Source organism: Corvus cornix, chromosome 19 (assembly GCF_000738735.6).
Source record: "Corvus cornix cornix isolate S_Up_H32 chromosome 19, ASM73873v5, whole genome shotgun sequence".
NCBI classification, from domain to species: domain Eukaryota; kingdom Metazoa; phylum Chordata; class Aves; order Passeriformes; family Corvidae; genus Corvus; species Corvus cornix.
Window position 1 is genome coordinate 9,777,139 of NC_046348.1, and position 16,885 is coordinate 9,794,023.

General features: G+C 50.1%; 1 protein-coding gene across 7 annotated transcripts in view; it reads right to left on the reverse strand.

The window, feature by feature from the left end:
* Positions 1–16,679, reverse strand: part of ACACA (acetyl-CoA carboxylase alpha) — a 102,908-nt gene extending 86,229 nt beyond the window's left edge. For 3 of the 7 annotated variants that reach the window (XM_019287524.2, XM_010402301.4, XM_019287523.3), the window contains exons 1-2: positions 9,332–9,378; positions 8,379–8,631 (exon numbers count right to left, since the gene is read on the reverse strand). In XM_019287524.2, the coding sequence (XP_019143069.2) occupies positions 8,379–8,605 (227 nt within the window). In that variant the 5' untranslated portion in view covers positions 8,606–8,631; positions 9,332–9,378. Of the gene's footprint in view, positions 1–1,153; positions 1,362–8,378; positions 8,632–9,331; positions 9,379–12,304; positions 12,410–13,985; positions 14,045–16,609 lie in introns of those variants that run through there. The other 4 variants (XM_010402305.3, XM_039562970.1, XM_010402306.3 and 1 more) reach the window with 4 other exon arrangements.
* Between the last annotated feature and the right edge of the window lie 206 nt (positions 16,680–16,885).

A 16,885-nucleotide genomic window follows, 5' to 3' on the forward strand; every position in this document is an offset into this window, starting at 1 on the left:
TCAGCTCAGAGCTTTAGAAAGCCCCCAGAGCACCAAGGGGTCGGTGCCAGTCACTGGCAGATCTGTGCCCAGCAGCTCTCTGGGTGGAACCTCTGGCCTAATCAGCTGCTGAACGGCTGCTCCATTGAGTAATTCCACTGGGAAGTGGGATGGACGCAAAAATGGCTGGCGTAACTTAGAGAAGAGCAGGGAGCTGACAGCCAGAGGAAGGCAAAGAATAAGCTCTGTGTGCACAGGTTCACCCCCTTGTACTTTCCCTTCTTCCAGACATTGTCACTGAACTTAGAACGTGTCCCTGTGAGCAAAAGTTCACATGCTCCTGTGAGCTCAGCCTGGGAATACAAGGATAGGAGCCAATAGGCAAGAAAGAGAGCAAATGCGTAGTTAAGGTTGAATTTCTACTAAATTTGTGCATTTAGAAGGTCCAGAGTCTTCTTGGCAAGGAAGGAGCAGAGCCCAAGGAGTGAGAGAGGTTTATGCATTGCAGGTTTATTGAGAGCACTCTCAACAAAAAGAGGGAGATAAAAATCCTGAGGTGAGAATTTGTGAACATGTTTAAATATGAAGTGTCCCACCAAGAAGTTACTACACACAAAGATACTGCTACAGGCAAAATGTCAACAGAGCCTGAGATTCATCATCCAGAAAGCAACAAACACCTGTTTATAAACAAGTACAGTTTGATTTGTAAGCATACCAAGAACATTAAGCTTATTTATCAATAATCACAGGCTGCACATTGTAATCAAAACAGAAGAGTTGGGGGTTTTTTGCAGGGTAAAATGAGGTAGAAGCTGGGCAGCAAGGAAGACAGCACAGAGCTTTAAACAAAACAGAATAAATGCTGAGTTAGTGACTGTCATCCTTACCAACCACATGCTCACAACTGCCACATTTTGTGATGGAGGAATTTTCAAAATGCCTTTCCATCCTTCAGAGCTCACAGTGGGTAGAAGTTGTGCAGAACCTCCAACTTGAACAACCCTGATCCCCCAGCTGAGCTGCATCCTGGCATCTTTGTCCAGAGGCTGCATGCACGGAGAGCCCACAGGCTCTGTGAGGCTCCAGAGGATAAAATGAACACCAAAAGCTCAGTGAGCATCTCCAGCACAGAGCCCAGGCAGGAGGAGACAGGCAGGTCTGTGATTCTTACCTTTGCAGCATGTGGTACCTCATCTCCTGACTCTGCTCTGCAGAATCCTCCATGCTGAGCGCAGGAATTAATGGATTTCAGGCTCCCTTACGGCTCCTCTCTGCAGTTGCAGCTCTTAGATTTTGCCAATTCTGCAGCTCAAGGAGAAGCTGCAAAGAGCCTCACGCGATTTCTCCTTCAAGCAGAGGCACTTCCTGACTGCCCCAAATCTCTTAACCTTTCTCCCTGGCTCCCCCCACAGCCGTGTCACCCTTCCCGTGACGCAGCAGGGAGGGGGACCAGCCTCCCTCCCGTCACTCGGAGGAGAGCAGATGATCAGGAGAGGGAGAGGAGCAGCCACAGGTTACGTAACGAGCTTTAACGCTGGCCCCGGCTGCACAGCGGCTGCTCCGAGCCACGGGAACCCCGGGATGAGCTCCCGAACTGGGGGCACACTGGGAACGGGGTGCACAGCTCCCCACATCCTCCTCCAGCATCCACAGGGATGCAGCACCCACAGGGATTCTGCTCCAGCAGCAGGTGAGCACATCTCCAGCCGCGGGCTCTGCCAGGGCTCTGCGACCCCACGAATTCAGTCCATTTGTAGGATTTAATCTGGGGTTTTCAGGAGGGGTGGGGAGGTGACAGGGACAGCGTTTCCAGGGCTGCGGAGAGGAATGTCAGAGGCAGCTTGTGCAGGCATGCAGACACAGTGTGACAGAGCTGGCAGATCAAACCAGACACCAGCCTGGGAGCTGGGAGACCCTGGACACGTCACTTCAGTTTTCTGTACCTGTTTCCCACCTATAAGATGGAGATGAGATCACTCCACGTGCTGGAAGAATAAATATCCTCACAAGCAAAGTGCTACAGCATGGCAGGGTCCAGTAACATCACTGGAGGAAGGAATAATGTTTACTCAGTACCAGAATAATGGAACATCCCGAGCTGGAAGGGACCCACAAGGATTATCAAAGTCCAGCTCCTGGCCCTGCACACACAAAGACATAAATTGCAAATTTGGGGGTAGAGACAGGATAAGGAAGGGCAGTGACTCCAGCAGTGCCCTGATGGTAAAACCTGTACCAGAACTAGGCACAGCAGCTGAAATTTTTAAATTTGGGGATACTTGGGTCTGTCCTGGCATAGGGCCACAGCCAGGCAGCACAGCTTTGATTTGGGGCACAGAATCCCAAAATGCAGCCAGCCACGAGGGGATCACTCAAAAAAGGAACAAGTGTCCAGGGGAGAAGCACCACGTGAACCTGGTGACAGGAGGTAACCTCCCTGCGGGGCCAGGGGGCTGAGGCCAGGACAGGTGACATGGTGACACGGTAAGGGCAGCAGCAGGGCCATGTGCTGCCAGCTCCAGGCACATCCAGGGACCGGGAGGGAACAGGGACAGCAACACTCTGCCACACAAACCTCACCAGAGCCAAGAGATCCCAGGGAGAGAGCGGAGTTTAACAAACAGGAGCACCCCAACGTGATGGATCTGCCCCAGAACTCAATGCCTTCCACTTGCCAGCCTTTATTCCTCTTGGAAGAGCAACTCAAACTGCCCAATCATCAGGTACCCCAAAAATCCCCCATTTAATTAATTCCTAAAAACCCCACCCGCAGCCCCCAATCCAAGCAGGTTCTGCCCATTGTGGCTGCAAGGAAACAAATCTACAGACAGCTTGATGCAGCACTGTTAAAAATATTCCCTGTGCCTTCCACCAGCTGAATCCACTGCTGTGAGATAAATGGCCACGATTTGCTGCTGGAGGAGCAAACCCAGAGGAGCAGCTTCGGCATTGGTTAAAAATACTCATTTCTGCCAGCTGAATTCGCTGCTGAGAAATCAATGGCCACGATTTGCTGCAGCATCCCTACAGAAATAAGCTCCACCAGGATGTGTCACTGACTCAGGGCTGCCCATCCAACACACACACGCTGCACAAAGCCCATTTCCTGCAGGCAGTGCTCCTCAAACCCCGCTACCCCAGGGAATCCACCCCCTCCTCGGCGCCCAGGCTGCTGTCAGACAAAGGGAAAGGCTGCACCTGCTCCTCTCTTGCAGCCTCCAAGGAAAAACCATTCCTTCGGGACACGTACCTGAGGCACATCCCAGCCAGGAGCCGGCACTGATCCCAGCACTGCCACATACCAGGGGCTCTGGGTGACGTCGCCGTGTATTCCAAAGGCAGGGATGCATGAGCTGCCTGGTGTGGAAGGCAGCCTGGAGCAGACTGCAGCACACACACACACACTCTCTCCCCAGAGAAAGGGCTGGGGATTGTTTCCCTCTGGATCTGGCCTGGGAAGGGTGTGGAAAGGGCAGCTCTCCCCATCCATTTGGGCTCTATGTTTTGTAAATACGATGAGAACACGTATTCGATCCGGGTGATAAGACTCAGGCAGCTGAAGCCTCCCTGAAATCTGCTCCACTTTTAGCTCTGCCCTTGCATCCTATTTCACAGGAAGGCAGAGGGAAGGAACAAGCAGAAATGCTGTCCAGCAAGGGATGCAGAATTCCACAGCTGGAATAAATGGTTCCCCATGCCTCAGGTAACAGGCACTGGAGTCAAAGACAGTTTTGCCCATGTTTTAAAGAGCCAGAATTGGCTTGAACACAGACTCTGTCAAAACCAGGGCTTCACCTAGAGATCAAAACAAATGAAACTTGACTCAGCTCTGAGAATGAATTGAGCCTCAAGATTTCAGGAAATTAAATACAGGATGCAGCACAGAAAAAAACCAGCCCTCTCTGGTAGATAACTTCTGTTCCATGCTAACACAGAATTCCAGCATCAGTCCAGGCAGGTCCTTGGCCTAAAGCAGGAATTTTTACAGAGCCCCAGTGGTTTGCCAGGATTCCTCCCAAATAACCAAGTGCCAACAGTTTTCCAGGCATTCCTTTTGCTAACCACACACCTGGCTGTTTCTCTGCCGTGCCGGATGCATTCGGAATTGGACTGTTCTCAGGGTTCACCACCCAAATCACTGAGGTTCCTTCCAAGTGCAAAAGCAACACCCTGACACTCAAAATACCCAGTGAACCCAAACATCAATCCAAATAAACAGCCAAGTTTAAATCAAATTGATATCCATACTCCAGTTCCTAAACCCACAAAGTACCGAGAGAGCTTTACTTTTACATCCTCGTGAAGTACAAAATTCCACGCGTTCCTGGAGCAGCAACCAGCCCCACACTCTCCAGGTCAAGCCCTGGCACCAAGATAAAAGTGAACAACAACAACAACAATAGCACAAGATAGTTCTGCACCAGAGAGTGGAGCAGAGTTGAAGTCCCTGGCAGGGAGCCCTGCCGTGCTCTTTGACAAAGTTCAAGCGTTGAACAGATCTGATCTGCAGGAACACGAGAATGGACCTTTTTAAACCAGAGTTAGGGGGTAGGTGGGGGAGTTTCACATTAAATTTACCCAAAGTAAGAGATTTGTTATCTTTCAGTTAAAAGGATGTGGGAGACATTGTCACGCTGTGTTATCTCAACCAGGGAATCTCTGCAAAATCTCCCAACAAATGACCGAATTTAGAGAGGACTTTTCCTCTGTTAACTGGGGTTAAAAGGAGTGAAACAACACCAAAATAAGAATACAGCTTCTGAGAGGTATGCAGAGGAGAAATCTTTACAGTGTGTTCGTTCAGGAAGCAGAGCAGCTTTCAGAGAAGGAAGGAGCTGGAATTCCCACTCATGCACAGCCATGAGTCCAAACCACCTCCTCTTCTTTCAACAGAGAGAGGAGGAAACTAACTTTTCCCTCCAGGTGGACGAAGTTCCTGGCCTTAAGCAGAAGGAGGGCAGGTTTAGATTAGAAATCAGGCAGAAATTCTTCCCTGTGAGGGTGCTGGGGGCCTGGCACAGGGTGCCCAGAGAAGCTGTGGCTGCCGCATCCCTGGAAGCGTCCGAGGCCAGGTTGGGATAGAGAAAGGTGTTCCTTCCACACAAATCACCCTACACAGAACCCTCAGCAGCAGAGGCAGAGCCAGAGGAGGATCAGGCCCCACAGCAGGACCCTGCAGACAGCCTGGAGCAGCAAGGACTCCATGCAGCAAAGGAGAAATCCTTTGTGGAGCAGCCCCAGAGGCGGCAGCAGCCCTGCAGACTCCACAGCACATTTGTACCTCCCTGCCCACAGCTGGGGTGAAACCACAGCAGCACCAATGATTTCACAGGATCAATGCTGCACAGTGCAACCTCCCAGCCACAAACTGCTGGGCTGGAAAGGAGTTTTTTTAGATTCAGAAGAGGCTCAAAAGGATCTTTCATTACGTTCAGGACTCTATGCAGTCACTCTAGGGCTGGTTTCTAAGCAGGCATCTTGTCCCAGTGCCAGGCTGGGCACACTCAACCACTACTGTCCAGGCTAAAATTGAGGCATTTGTCCAAATTTCCTTTAGTAGATGATTAGTTCTGCTTAAGCATCTCCATAACTTACTGAGACAACACACTGAGAAGTCCAACCAGTGTTAGGAGCAAAGGGATAAACTCTGTGGGCTTCATATGAGATAACAGCTGAACTCCATCCAAAAATTTGGCTTTCAGCTGATACAAGTGGATTGTCAGGTGACTCTGTACACCCATGTCATTGCTTATGAAACCAGAGCCCTGATGTACAAATACCAGCAGACATCCAGGTTTTGTTCTATTTTAAACAAGAATTTGATACAAGATACCGTCTTGGAAGCTAGAAATTAAATTTAGCAGTAATCAAGAACAATTTATTAAACAAAACAGACGGGCCCAAAGTACTTTCCAAGTGGAATTTAGGGAGGAGTTACTGAATCCACCACCAAAACTTCAGAAAGGGGCATAGCAACTCTTTAACAGCTCACGACAATAGGAGGAAAACTGTATCCTAGCGGGACTGGTTGGAAGTGCTGATGGAAACTTTTGAACCCAGAGACAACACAGACAATAAAAAGGAAAAAATGGCATGCTTGGTTTTATTATTAAAGGTGCAAAATGCAGCAAAGACCCTCTGAACACCCACTCTGTGTGGTTACTGTCCCCACACACCAGTTTTTAAGCGCCGATGTTCCACACAGCAATTCAAGGTTCATTCTCAGAGCGTGGCTTTCTCAACCCTCCAGAGCAGCAGCCAGCTGGCACAGCTGAAGGGTCTCCATGGATCTCCAGCAGCAGGAGAGCCCATAGTGCATAACCTGTCCCAGCAAGAGTGTTTTTACCAAGAGCATAAACACCTCACAAGATCGATAAGGTGCCCTCACAAACCCTTTGGCAGCTGAGTAAATCCTGCGTTTTAATCGTAATTGTTCCCTGAGAACTGCTCTGCAGCAAAGCCCCTCACCTCAAACACGAGCCATCTCTGTTTTTATCCTGTGGGAAAATAACCAGCAAACAGAAAGATTTTTGGCAACTTCTTCCAAAAGATATGCTCCCTTGGACCTGCACCTTGTGTGACCCGCTGGCCAAAGTGTACAGAGCTCCCTGCGAATTCACCTTCATCACTTCACCAAGTGTGGTACCTTTGTGATCAGCAAAAGGAAGCTGGAAGCAAGACACCTCTGTTCCATTAACTGACTGTCACAGAGTGACTCCAGGCAAGTTGTTGAACTTGTCTTTGCTGTTGTCTTTGTCTCAGTTTCTCCATCTGTAAACATGATTTAGAAATCTTCTGATGAAAGGGACAACCATCCTGAAAAGTATTTCAATTCATCTGAGTTTATCTTAGAAAAACAGCCTATAATGCTGTAACTTTTTTATTTGAATTGGCATTTCTCTCCAATTTAACTCAAAAGTCAAGTGCTCCCCAAAGTGACTGCCAAAGTAAGCAAGTTACAACAGAGGTGCCCAAGGTTGCACACCTATTGCACTGAGGTTCTCTGGTGCCAGGCACTGTCTTGGAAGTTTCTTGCTCTGCTGTTGTCCATTCATACACTCGTGGTTAGGTGCTCATCCAATTTCTTCTGTTCCTAATATATAGTTACAGTTTCCTGCTTCAAAATTACCTTTTGTGCTGCCAAACCATGACAACTGGCAGGCTCTGGAAAGGTAACCCTCTGTAAATTTGCTTTAAGGTTTTACATCAGTTGTGCAAGTGCCAGCTGGCTGAACATGCCCAGCAGCCTGACCATGACAGCGCTGTCAAGTACAGACCAGCGTCCCCCTTCTGCCCCAACCTGAGGGGTTTGGTTCTGTGTGTTCTCAGAGGCTTCTCCCTGAAGGGGGAAGGGAACCACCAAAAAAAGGAGAGATTACAATTCCTTAATCTGCACAAGCAAAGAAACCAGTAAAACACAACAACAAGGATTAGCTGGTTGTGTAAATATCTACTGCTGGTCAGTAAATCTTTCTGCAATCAAGCATTCCTTCAAAAGCAACAAAGCAAAGGTAGTGGGGGATCATCCAGTAGAAACTGGAGTGGGATTTACACTGTCCTGGGTGTTCCTGGAAAGGGTTGGCACAGGCAGAAAGAGCAGACCTCCTGGAATAGGGCAAACAAATGAAGGACACGTGGGAGAGTGACTGACCAAGAAGCTGTGATCTGTACGTGAAAAGTGCCCAGAGTACAACAGGAAAATCCAACAGGCACATCCCACGAGTGGAATGCAAATCTGCAACACCTAAAAATAAAGGAGCCTTTCAACAAGGAAATACCACGACCTCCAAAGCCCAACTCACGGCTCATTCACAAAGAATCAGGAGTGGGGCAGCCCTGAGACCAACCCTGAGCTCAACCCTGAGCTCAGGCAGCAGCAATCACATTGAATCTTGCCTTATCACCACATTGCAGGACTCCAATCTTTACTACAACCACCACAATTTTCTCTATCCAAACCAAAAAAATTCCAGTATGGAGCCATTGATCCTACCCACTGCCAATTCTTTGGCTACATTTAAAGCAGCAAATCCCATGCAAAGACAAAACAAGCAAATATTGTTCTTGCTCTCAACAAACAGGGCCCAAAAAAAACACACACAAGTGAAAACTTTAAAGATCTCAGTGAAGACATTTCCATTCTCTGAAAGCCAGGACAACACAGACAGTACAGGCAAGCTGCTTAAGGAATTTAGGCACAAGTATTTCATTAAAACCACAGGAAAACTGAAGGGTTTGATACAGATAAACATACAAGAGGTCATTAGAAACAGAATGCTGCAGCGTGTCTTGGCACAACAAACAACATTTGAAGCCAAACACGGGTATAAAGCTGAACCTTTGGATTATCTTTGGAAATGACGGGGTAGAAAGATTGGAGAACTACTTATCCATACCTCATATGGCTGGCCAGGCCATCCTGAGCGTTTGGAAGTCCGAGGTCTGAGAGGGAATCGGAGCAGACGGACACAGGGGACAAAGACCTCTCCTTCTCCTCCAGCAGATCAAGTTTCACCAAGGAGCTGGTCTCATCTTCCGAGTTATCCTCTGACACGGAGCCAATAATGAAGCGGGAGTGAGCGTTCACATCCAGGGCTTTATCAGCTGGGGGAGACTCCTCCATGGCTCCCACAAACTGGGCTCTCAACACTGGAAGGGGCAAAAGAAAGGGAAAAACCAGACCTGAGGTGAATACCTGCCCTTGGAGGACAAAGAGGAGGACAAAGCAAGGTTCACTGGTGGGAAATGCAACGTTAAAAGGTCAGAGCTGAACCCTGAGTCCGGGATCAAAAACAGTTCTGCTCTAAGCATTTACTTCTCTGTTGGCACAAGGACTCTGAGATCCACAACCTGCAGAACCTCCCACCTTACACAAAGCTGCAGGAGTCACTTAAAGGAAAAAAAAAACCACTAAAAAAAGCCCATACACCAGACCCAAAACCTATAGACAAAGGCAGGGAACTCTGAGTATCAAAAATCGTAGGATCAGAGAATCCCTGACTGGTTTGGGTTGGAAGGGACCTTAAATCTCATCTCATCCCACCCCCTGCTATAGGCAAGGACACCTTCCACTAGACCATGTTGCTCCTGGCCTTGGACACTTCCAGGGATGGGTTTGAGCATTCCAGTATTCCAGCAGGAAATTAAAGCATTTTCTTCAAAATTAAAAAAATAATTACAACTGAGAAAGAGCCATGAGAGATGTGGAAAACAAAGGAACACCCCACAGCACTAAGGTGGGATGGGGAATAAACATTTGATACCCCCTGCTCTGCCCGGCTTTTCTGCATTTATACGACAACTACACCCAGCTGGAAACACATCATTAGGAAATGAGAAATGCACTGACCTCTTGTTATCCGTGCAATCTGAGCAGTCAGCCACCTCCAAAACGAACTGGAAAAGAAAAGAATTAGGAAGCAAACATTAGTGTTATAATGAAGCATATTCCATGTGTGTTTTCCTGTTTATACCACCAAAACCGTCCTGAAAAAACCACAGGCACACCAAGGACTGGTTCACTTGCTCCAGGTACAGATTAGCCCAGGAGCTGAACCTGCAGTGCCCAAGTCCAGCTGTGGCACCTCCTGCTGGTCCGTCCTTCTGGAATCTTCCGAGAGACCTGACCGTCCCACCTGCCAGTTTTGTTTCTAAAAGGAACAACGGGTTGTGCCAGCACTATCCACTCATATCAAACCTTTTCTGTCAGCTTCTGCACCTGATTCCAGCCAAGTCCCAAGGAGTAAATCCCAGTGAAAACCTCATCAGCCCTGCTAATCACAGCCACATTACACCAAGCACAAGGACACAGCACAATCAGCTCGACAGGAACACGACGGCTCTCGAGCAGCACAAAAACCTGGCCCGTGGTGTCACACAAATGGGACATGATGGTGCCTTTAATGCCCAGACAAGCATTTATAGCCAGAGCAACCCCTAAACACCACGCTCCTGCTTTCCATCAGTAACCGAGAATTAAAAACTCATCCAACTGGCTCATGCACTTTTGCCATGAATGTACTTGACTGAATTATTTAGATCAAATCCTGTGTTGACATCACTCCTCCCACAAACTCCAGTTGCCCTGGGGCCACGGGCACTTCACTTGACAGAGGCATCATTAACCATTTTATAACTGAAGAGACCCAAATATCTGTCTGACATGGACATTAAAAGCATTAAAAAACCCTTTTTTGAGGGTAGAGATGAGAAGAAGGGGAAGCATGACCAGGAAGTCTCCCTGTCCACCTGTGATGTGCAAACTAAACCATGCAGGGAGACTTCTTCACCTGAGGTTGCTCAGATGGCACAAACCGAATTTTGTTTGTGCACGTGAAGATGCAGACAGTATTTACGTGTATATTTATCCTGGCATCAGATCACTCCTAAAGATTTTCATCCAGACAGATTTACTGCTGGCACAATCACCAGTGCCGAAGAGGCTGGGATGCAGCCAAACTAACTTCAACCCCGCTTCACTGAAGAAAAACCTTCTCTAATTTCAATAACTAATATATTAATATGCAAGTTTCAAGGCCTTTTTTTTTTTTTTTTTTTGGAAGCAGAGGAACAGGAAGCGAAGTGTTTCACTCAAGTGTTCCATGAGAAACCATCCACCTAAGGCCACGCACTGCCACACTCACACAACTTAACTCCAACACCTTGTTTATCCAATTCAGTTCCAAAAAAATCAGTTGTTATCCATGAAACCCCACTCAGATCCATTTCCCAAGGCACTTCCAAGCCCTGGGAGCCCAGTCCCACAGCCAGGAGTTCCGCTGGGTTGTGCAATCAGCGTTGAGCTGAGCGATAAGCTCGGCTTGTTCTCAGCACACCGAGAGTCCTCGTTCATATTTAAATTAATTTCAGCATTGTCTGGGGCTAAATTACACAGGGACTTTCTCAGAGATCCCCTCACTGGAGCCTCTGGATTTCAATGCTGTGAATGGAATGGACAAGGCCGTACACTGGTATACTGTATATATAGAAATATAAAGGTAAATTTTACATATATATAGCTATAGAGGTGAATTATATATAAATATAGAGGTGTATTACACACACAAAAACACACTTATATTATCTATACAAGTATAGAGGTATATTTTATATATACAAATACAGGTATATTTTATATATACAAATTTGTATATATATGTTATATATACAAATAAAGGGGTATGTTATATGTATACAAATAGAGAAGTATATCACATATATACAAATAAAGGTGTATATTATACCTATGCACCTTGCATATTGTATTGGCTCTCTGAAATGCAGCTGCCACAGTTCCATTTTTATACAAGCACCCTGAATTCAGCTGAGCACCAAGACAAGTTTCTGTGCCACAAACAACTGCACAACTGTTTGTCTTAATAATAATGCTGAACTAGACCCTAAAACCCAAAATTATCCAGATCCTCAGCTATGCACAGCCCCTACACTCTCTTCTGCAGGTGCCAACAGCCTGTCAAACAGCTAACTTCTGCAGAGACTGAGAAGAACCTGGAGTTTATGGAAGGATGAGGATTGAGAGCTCGATCCTGTAAAGATGTAAGGACAGGTAACAGCACTGAGCCTGCTCAGCTGCAGAAATACATTTAGGCACAGCTGGATCTACACAGACTGAGCCTTGCTGTGCTCCCTTCTCCCGGGGAAATCAGCTCCAGCTCCCAGCTCTGCAGCTATCCAGGCATTTAACGCCCAAATTGTGTCCGTGCTACGAGCAATGAAAACTCCGCAACCCAGACTCAGAAGGTGCCGTGTCTGGTTTTGCCTGAGGAGAAGCAAACCCCACATCACTCCTCCACAGCTCTGCTGCTACCATTAGTCACATCTTTGGCTTGACAGTGCAATGCACTTGTAAGAACACCAGACTTTAGAAGTTTTATCACAGCTTCACTTTAAAATCACTATTAATATTGTAAGATATGCCCAGGCATGAAACTTGGACAATGACAGCTGGAAATTAAGGTTTCTTATTTTTCTCTAAACCACCCTGTTCCAAAGACAAATCCACAACTGAAGAGAACATCAGTATTTCAGTGGGCTCTTTCAAAGAACAGAGTAACACTTCTACAACATTGCTATGGCATATAAAAAGGAAATCAATAAAACTAGTTGTATTCAAATGTCTCCTGATTAAAGCCCAGGGAGCTGTGGCATTGCTGATCAACATGAATCACTTTAAAATGATGAAATGGATTTGTGCTCTCACAGCCCTACCTGGAGGAACACAAAAAACAACGGAGCAAAAAAGGTAAAACCAAATTAAAACAGTCGCTTCTCTTGAACATGAAACAATCAGCAGCGTGCTCACCTATACCAGGGCTGGGGGGGAAGTTCCAGGTCGGGAGAGGGTGAAGTGATGGTTCCTGCTCTGTACACCCCTTCGTGGCTCCCTGGCCGCGCTGTTTTAATGCCCCCACACAAGCGCTGAGCCCGGCTCGGTGCCAGCTCCACCTGAGCCTGCCTCCTGGTTAATCATTGGGCATTGCTTCACTCCCAGCCCAAAACGGCCTCAGCACACACCAAACACCCTGAGAGCTTCCGTAGGGAAGGCTCCTCACAAACTCCGCGTCCCCTGCGCGCTACTGGGGGCAGTTTGGGCTCCACCGTACGAGAAAGATCCAAAGCTGGTGGAGAGTGTCCCAAGGAGGGACACGAGGATGGTGAAGGGTCTGGAGGGGCCTCTCGAGGAGCAGCTGAGGGCACTTGGTTTGTTCAGCTGGAGGACACTGAGGGGACACTCACCGGGGGCTGCAGCTCCAAATTCTGCTCCCTGTGACAGGACAGGACCTGAAGGAACAGCTGGAGCTGTGCCAGGGCAGGGTTAGGCTGGATATTAGGAGAAAAACAACTACCTAGAACTTTCCACCTGTGGATGCAGAATCACGGGATATCTGAGTTGGAAGGGACCCCCAGCATCATCCAGTCCAGCCCCTGGCCCTGCCAGACACCCCAAAAATCCCACCCTGGGCATCCCTGGCAGCGCTGTCCCAACGCTTGAGGGGGCCGTGCCCATTCCCTGGGGAGCCTGGACAGTCCCCAGCACCCTCTGGGGAAAAACTGTTTCCTATTATCCAGGCTAAACCTCTGTAGAGACCAAAATAAGAGCCTGTATTTACAGCTATCCCAGTTTGCTAAAACACTCGAGACTGTCTAAATCCCACTGTCTTTGAGAGAATTTGGCATCACTTAAACAGCTTGCTGAATATTTCCTGCCTGCTAAACTGGAACAGACTCCACTCACGCTTTGGGTACTTTCTAACACAGTACTTCTTATTTTAAACTTTTTAAAGAATATTTAAGAGAAGGGAGAGGCAAGAGCAACAATTTGGTTTGCTCTGCCAATTTGCTTTTAAAACTTCACTGGTTTTGAGCATCCCAGGGCTGCTCTCAGCCCCTCGGCAGAACCAGATCCAAACTCTTCCCCAGGATCCTGAAATCCCCCCAGGGATGGCAGAAGAATGAGATGGAGGAAGGATGCCCGGGGCTCCAGCCCCGGAGCTGCAGCCCCCGGGGGGGCTCGGTGCCGGACTCGCCGCCGCCCACGTGTTGTTCCAGGGTGCGGGGGGACCGGCGAGGCCACGCGAGCGACGGGACCGGCGGCACCGGGGGCGGCGCCGACCGCGCTGGCCCGGCCGGAGCGCGCGGTACCGGGAGGGAACGGGGCGGCGGCTCCTCCGGCGGGCAGGGCCGGCCCCGCGCCGGGAGACCCCCGCCCGCCCCCGGCCCCGCTCGGCCCAGCCCGGCTCCGCTCAGCCCGACCTGGCTCGGCTCGGCATCCCGCCATCTCCCGCCGGCACGGCCCGGCACGGCATGGCCCGGCCACCTCCCGCCGGCGCGGCGCCCGGCCAGGTCCCGCCCGCCCGGCACGGCATGGCCCGGCCATCTCCCGCGGCACGGCCGGCGCGCCCGGCCCCGCCCATCCCGCGCGCCGCCGCCCGCCGGTGCCCCGCGCCCCTCCCGGCGCGCCCCCCGCGCGCTCCCGCCCTCACCTCACGGTGCCGGTGCAGCGGAGGCGCCGCGGGCCCCCGGCCTGGCGCTCCCCGCGCGGCCCCGCCCCCGGGCCCGCCCCCGCCGGGCCCCGCCCCCGGGCCCGCCCCCCGGTGGTGTGATCGGGGTTACCTCGGGTCAGGCCCCGCGCGCGCCCCGCCCCGCGCGCGCCCCGCCCCGCGCCGCTCCCATTGGCTGCCGGCCGGGCCGCGGCGGGGGGCGTGACCAATGGGGCGGCGCGGCGGGGGCGGGGCCCGTGGGGCGACGCCCGTGGCCTGAGCGCCGGGCGGGCGCGCTCCCGCGGGGGCGGCGCTGCCACGCCCCCCCCGGGCCCGCCGGGGCTCGAACCCGCGACCCCCGGGACCGCCGGGACCCCGGGACCGCCGGGACCCCGCCCCAAGAGGGAGCGGCACCCAGGGACGGGAGCATCGCTCCTCCGAGGGAAGGCCGAGGGGCCGGGCCTGCTCAGCCTCCAGAAGAGGTGACCGAGGGGACCTCACCAATGCCCATCAGTATCTACAGCGGGGACGCCAAGATGGACCAAGTTCTTCTGACCAGGTTTTTCTGGACCAGGTTCTTCTGGACCAGGTTCTTCTCGGTGGTGCCCAGCAACAGCACAAGAGAAAACAGGCAGGAACTGATGCACACAAAGTTCCACCTGAACATGAGGAAGAACTTCTTTCCTGTGCAGTGACCGTGCACGGGACCCAGACCAGGGAGGGTGCGGAGCGTCCTCGCTAGGGGATGTTCCAGAATGGTCTGGACGCGATCCTGTGCCCTGTGCTCTGCAATGACCCTCCTTGAGCAGGGAGGTGGGACCAGGTGACCCCCTGTGTTCCATACCCCTGACCCACCCTGTGAGCACGGCAGCAGCAGACCCCAGCCCGGTCCCTGCGCACGAGGTGCCCACGTGGCTCGGGGACATTGCCCTGTCCCTGCCTTGGCACAGGCAGGGAGGACAGAGCTGATAACAGGTGGTGAGGACACGGCAAAGCCGGGCCAGGCACTGCCAGCGCCTCTGCTTCTTGTCTTTGACCTTCAGCTGCTTGTTCTGTCGATGGACAACAGTTTAAAGAACCACCCCTCTTCCTCTGTTCCACATTTTGTGTTTTATTTAAACTCTGCGGCATCACAGCATTGCTGAAATTTAAATGGAATGAGTAGCACAAGTTTAAATGCTAATGCTGCTGGATCTGGTGACCTTTGCAGGCTGATCCTGCTGGAGGTGCCAGGGGGTACAAAACCCCAAGGATCTGCACAGAAGTGGGGACAGAAACGGTGAATTGCCCCTGTTCCAAACTAGAGATAATTTCATTTCCACCAAGGCAGTGGTTAGAAGGTGTGAGACTCTGCAGGAAACTACACTGACCCAGGAGCACGTGGTGGGATGTGTGCCCACTGCAAGCAAGAATTACCCAGCCAGAAAATCCAATCTGGGGCTTTGTAGTTAATAAAATTATTGGGGGAACAGACTATATGTTCTCACATCCACCTGGACTAAATCTGGAAAATCTGGGCATGGACCCTTTATTTATACGTCTGTAGACATAAATATGTAGATATAGATGTGTCTTTTACATAAAGAATCTTCCTCTGATTAAATATTTTGTGAAGGAGCTAAAAGAGAAGGTTTTTGGTGTTAGTTAATAATCTCCAGTGCTAAATCCCAGCTCCTGCAGAAGTGAGGGGGAGCGCTTGGCTTGCTGAGGGGTTGGTCGCAATCACTGATAATAACTATATACAGAACTTACAAAACCAGGGGATTACGACAGGTGCTGAGTTCATCCTGGCTGGTGTTCCCAGAGCTCCAGGCGTGCTAAAACCTGCACCTGCACTCTGCCTGTCTGCCCTGCCCAGAGCTTCCATCCAGGCACAAACACTGGCCAAACACTGCTGGGGAAGGGATTGCTTCATACAATGAAATCCTGCAGCAACTCTTCCATTCAAGGGCAAAGAGAGGCACAAACACGTGGAAAAGAACAAGTTAAACACATAAAGCTTAAAAATCCAGCATGGATTTGGAAGGGGCTTTTTTGGGCTACAAAGATGGTGAAGGGTCTGGAGGGGAAGGCATGTGAAGGGAGGATGAGGGCACTGAGGGATTGCTGGGGTGTCTGTGCAGGACCAGGAGTTGGACTGGATGATCATTGTGGGTCCCTTCCAGCTCAGGAGATTCCATGAAATTAAACTAATAATGGTGGTGGAGTCCCCATCCCTGGAGGTGTCCAAGGAATGCTTGGATGTGGCACCCAGTGCTCTGGGCTGGGTGACAAGCCAGGTTGGACTCAATGGTCTGGGAGGCCTTTTCCAACTAAATTATTCTGGCATTCAAGTTTGGGCAGGAATAGCCTATGTTTTAATAGGAACACATTGTTTCACAGACTTCAGACACACTTTCCAACAGCATTTTTTTGAAATTTTTCAATCATAACCACGTTCTGCTTTGGAGGAGGGATGGTTAAAAGCACATCCTTTACCTGTCCTGCTCCAAAACTGGACGCAGTTATTTACTCTCATTCCATGACTTACACGTGCACTGTGAACTCATGCCACTCTGTTTTCTCAAAAGAAAGGAAGTTCAGCCTAAGTTAATAAACTCAAAAAAATACAGGGGAAATGTTTTTACCTTTCATGATGCCAAGGTTCCACCTCTCTTGCCCAGGCTCTGATGACATCCCCAGTGCAAACACAGGACAGATCATCCCAGGTGAGGGGGTCGGTGACACTTCAAGCCTGGCACCACTCATGCCCTGCCAGGCAAGGAACAGAGAGAAAGGTCAGATCACTTTTTAAAGCAAAATACTGACACTCCAGCCCTCGAGGCTCCATTTGCTCTTGTTTTAAACATAAACATCTTAAATAATATCAATGCTTATAAGAAAGTCTTCTGGATTCTCTGGAT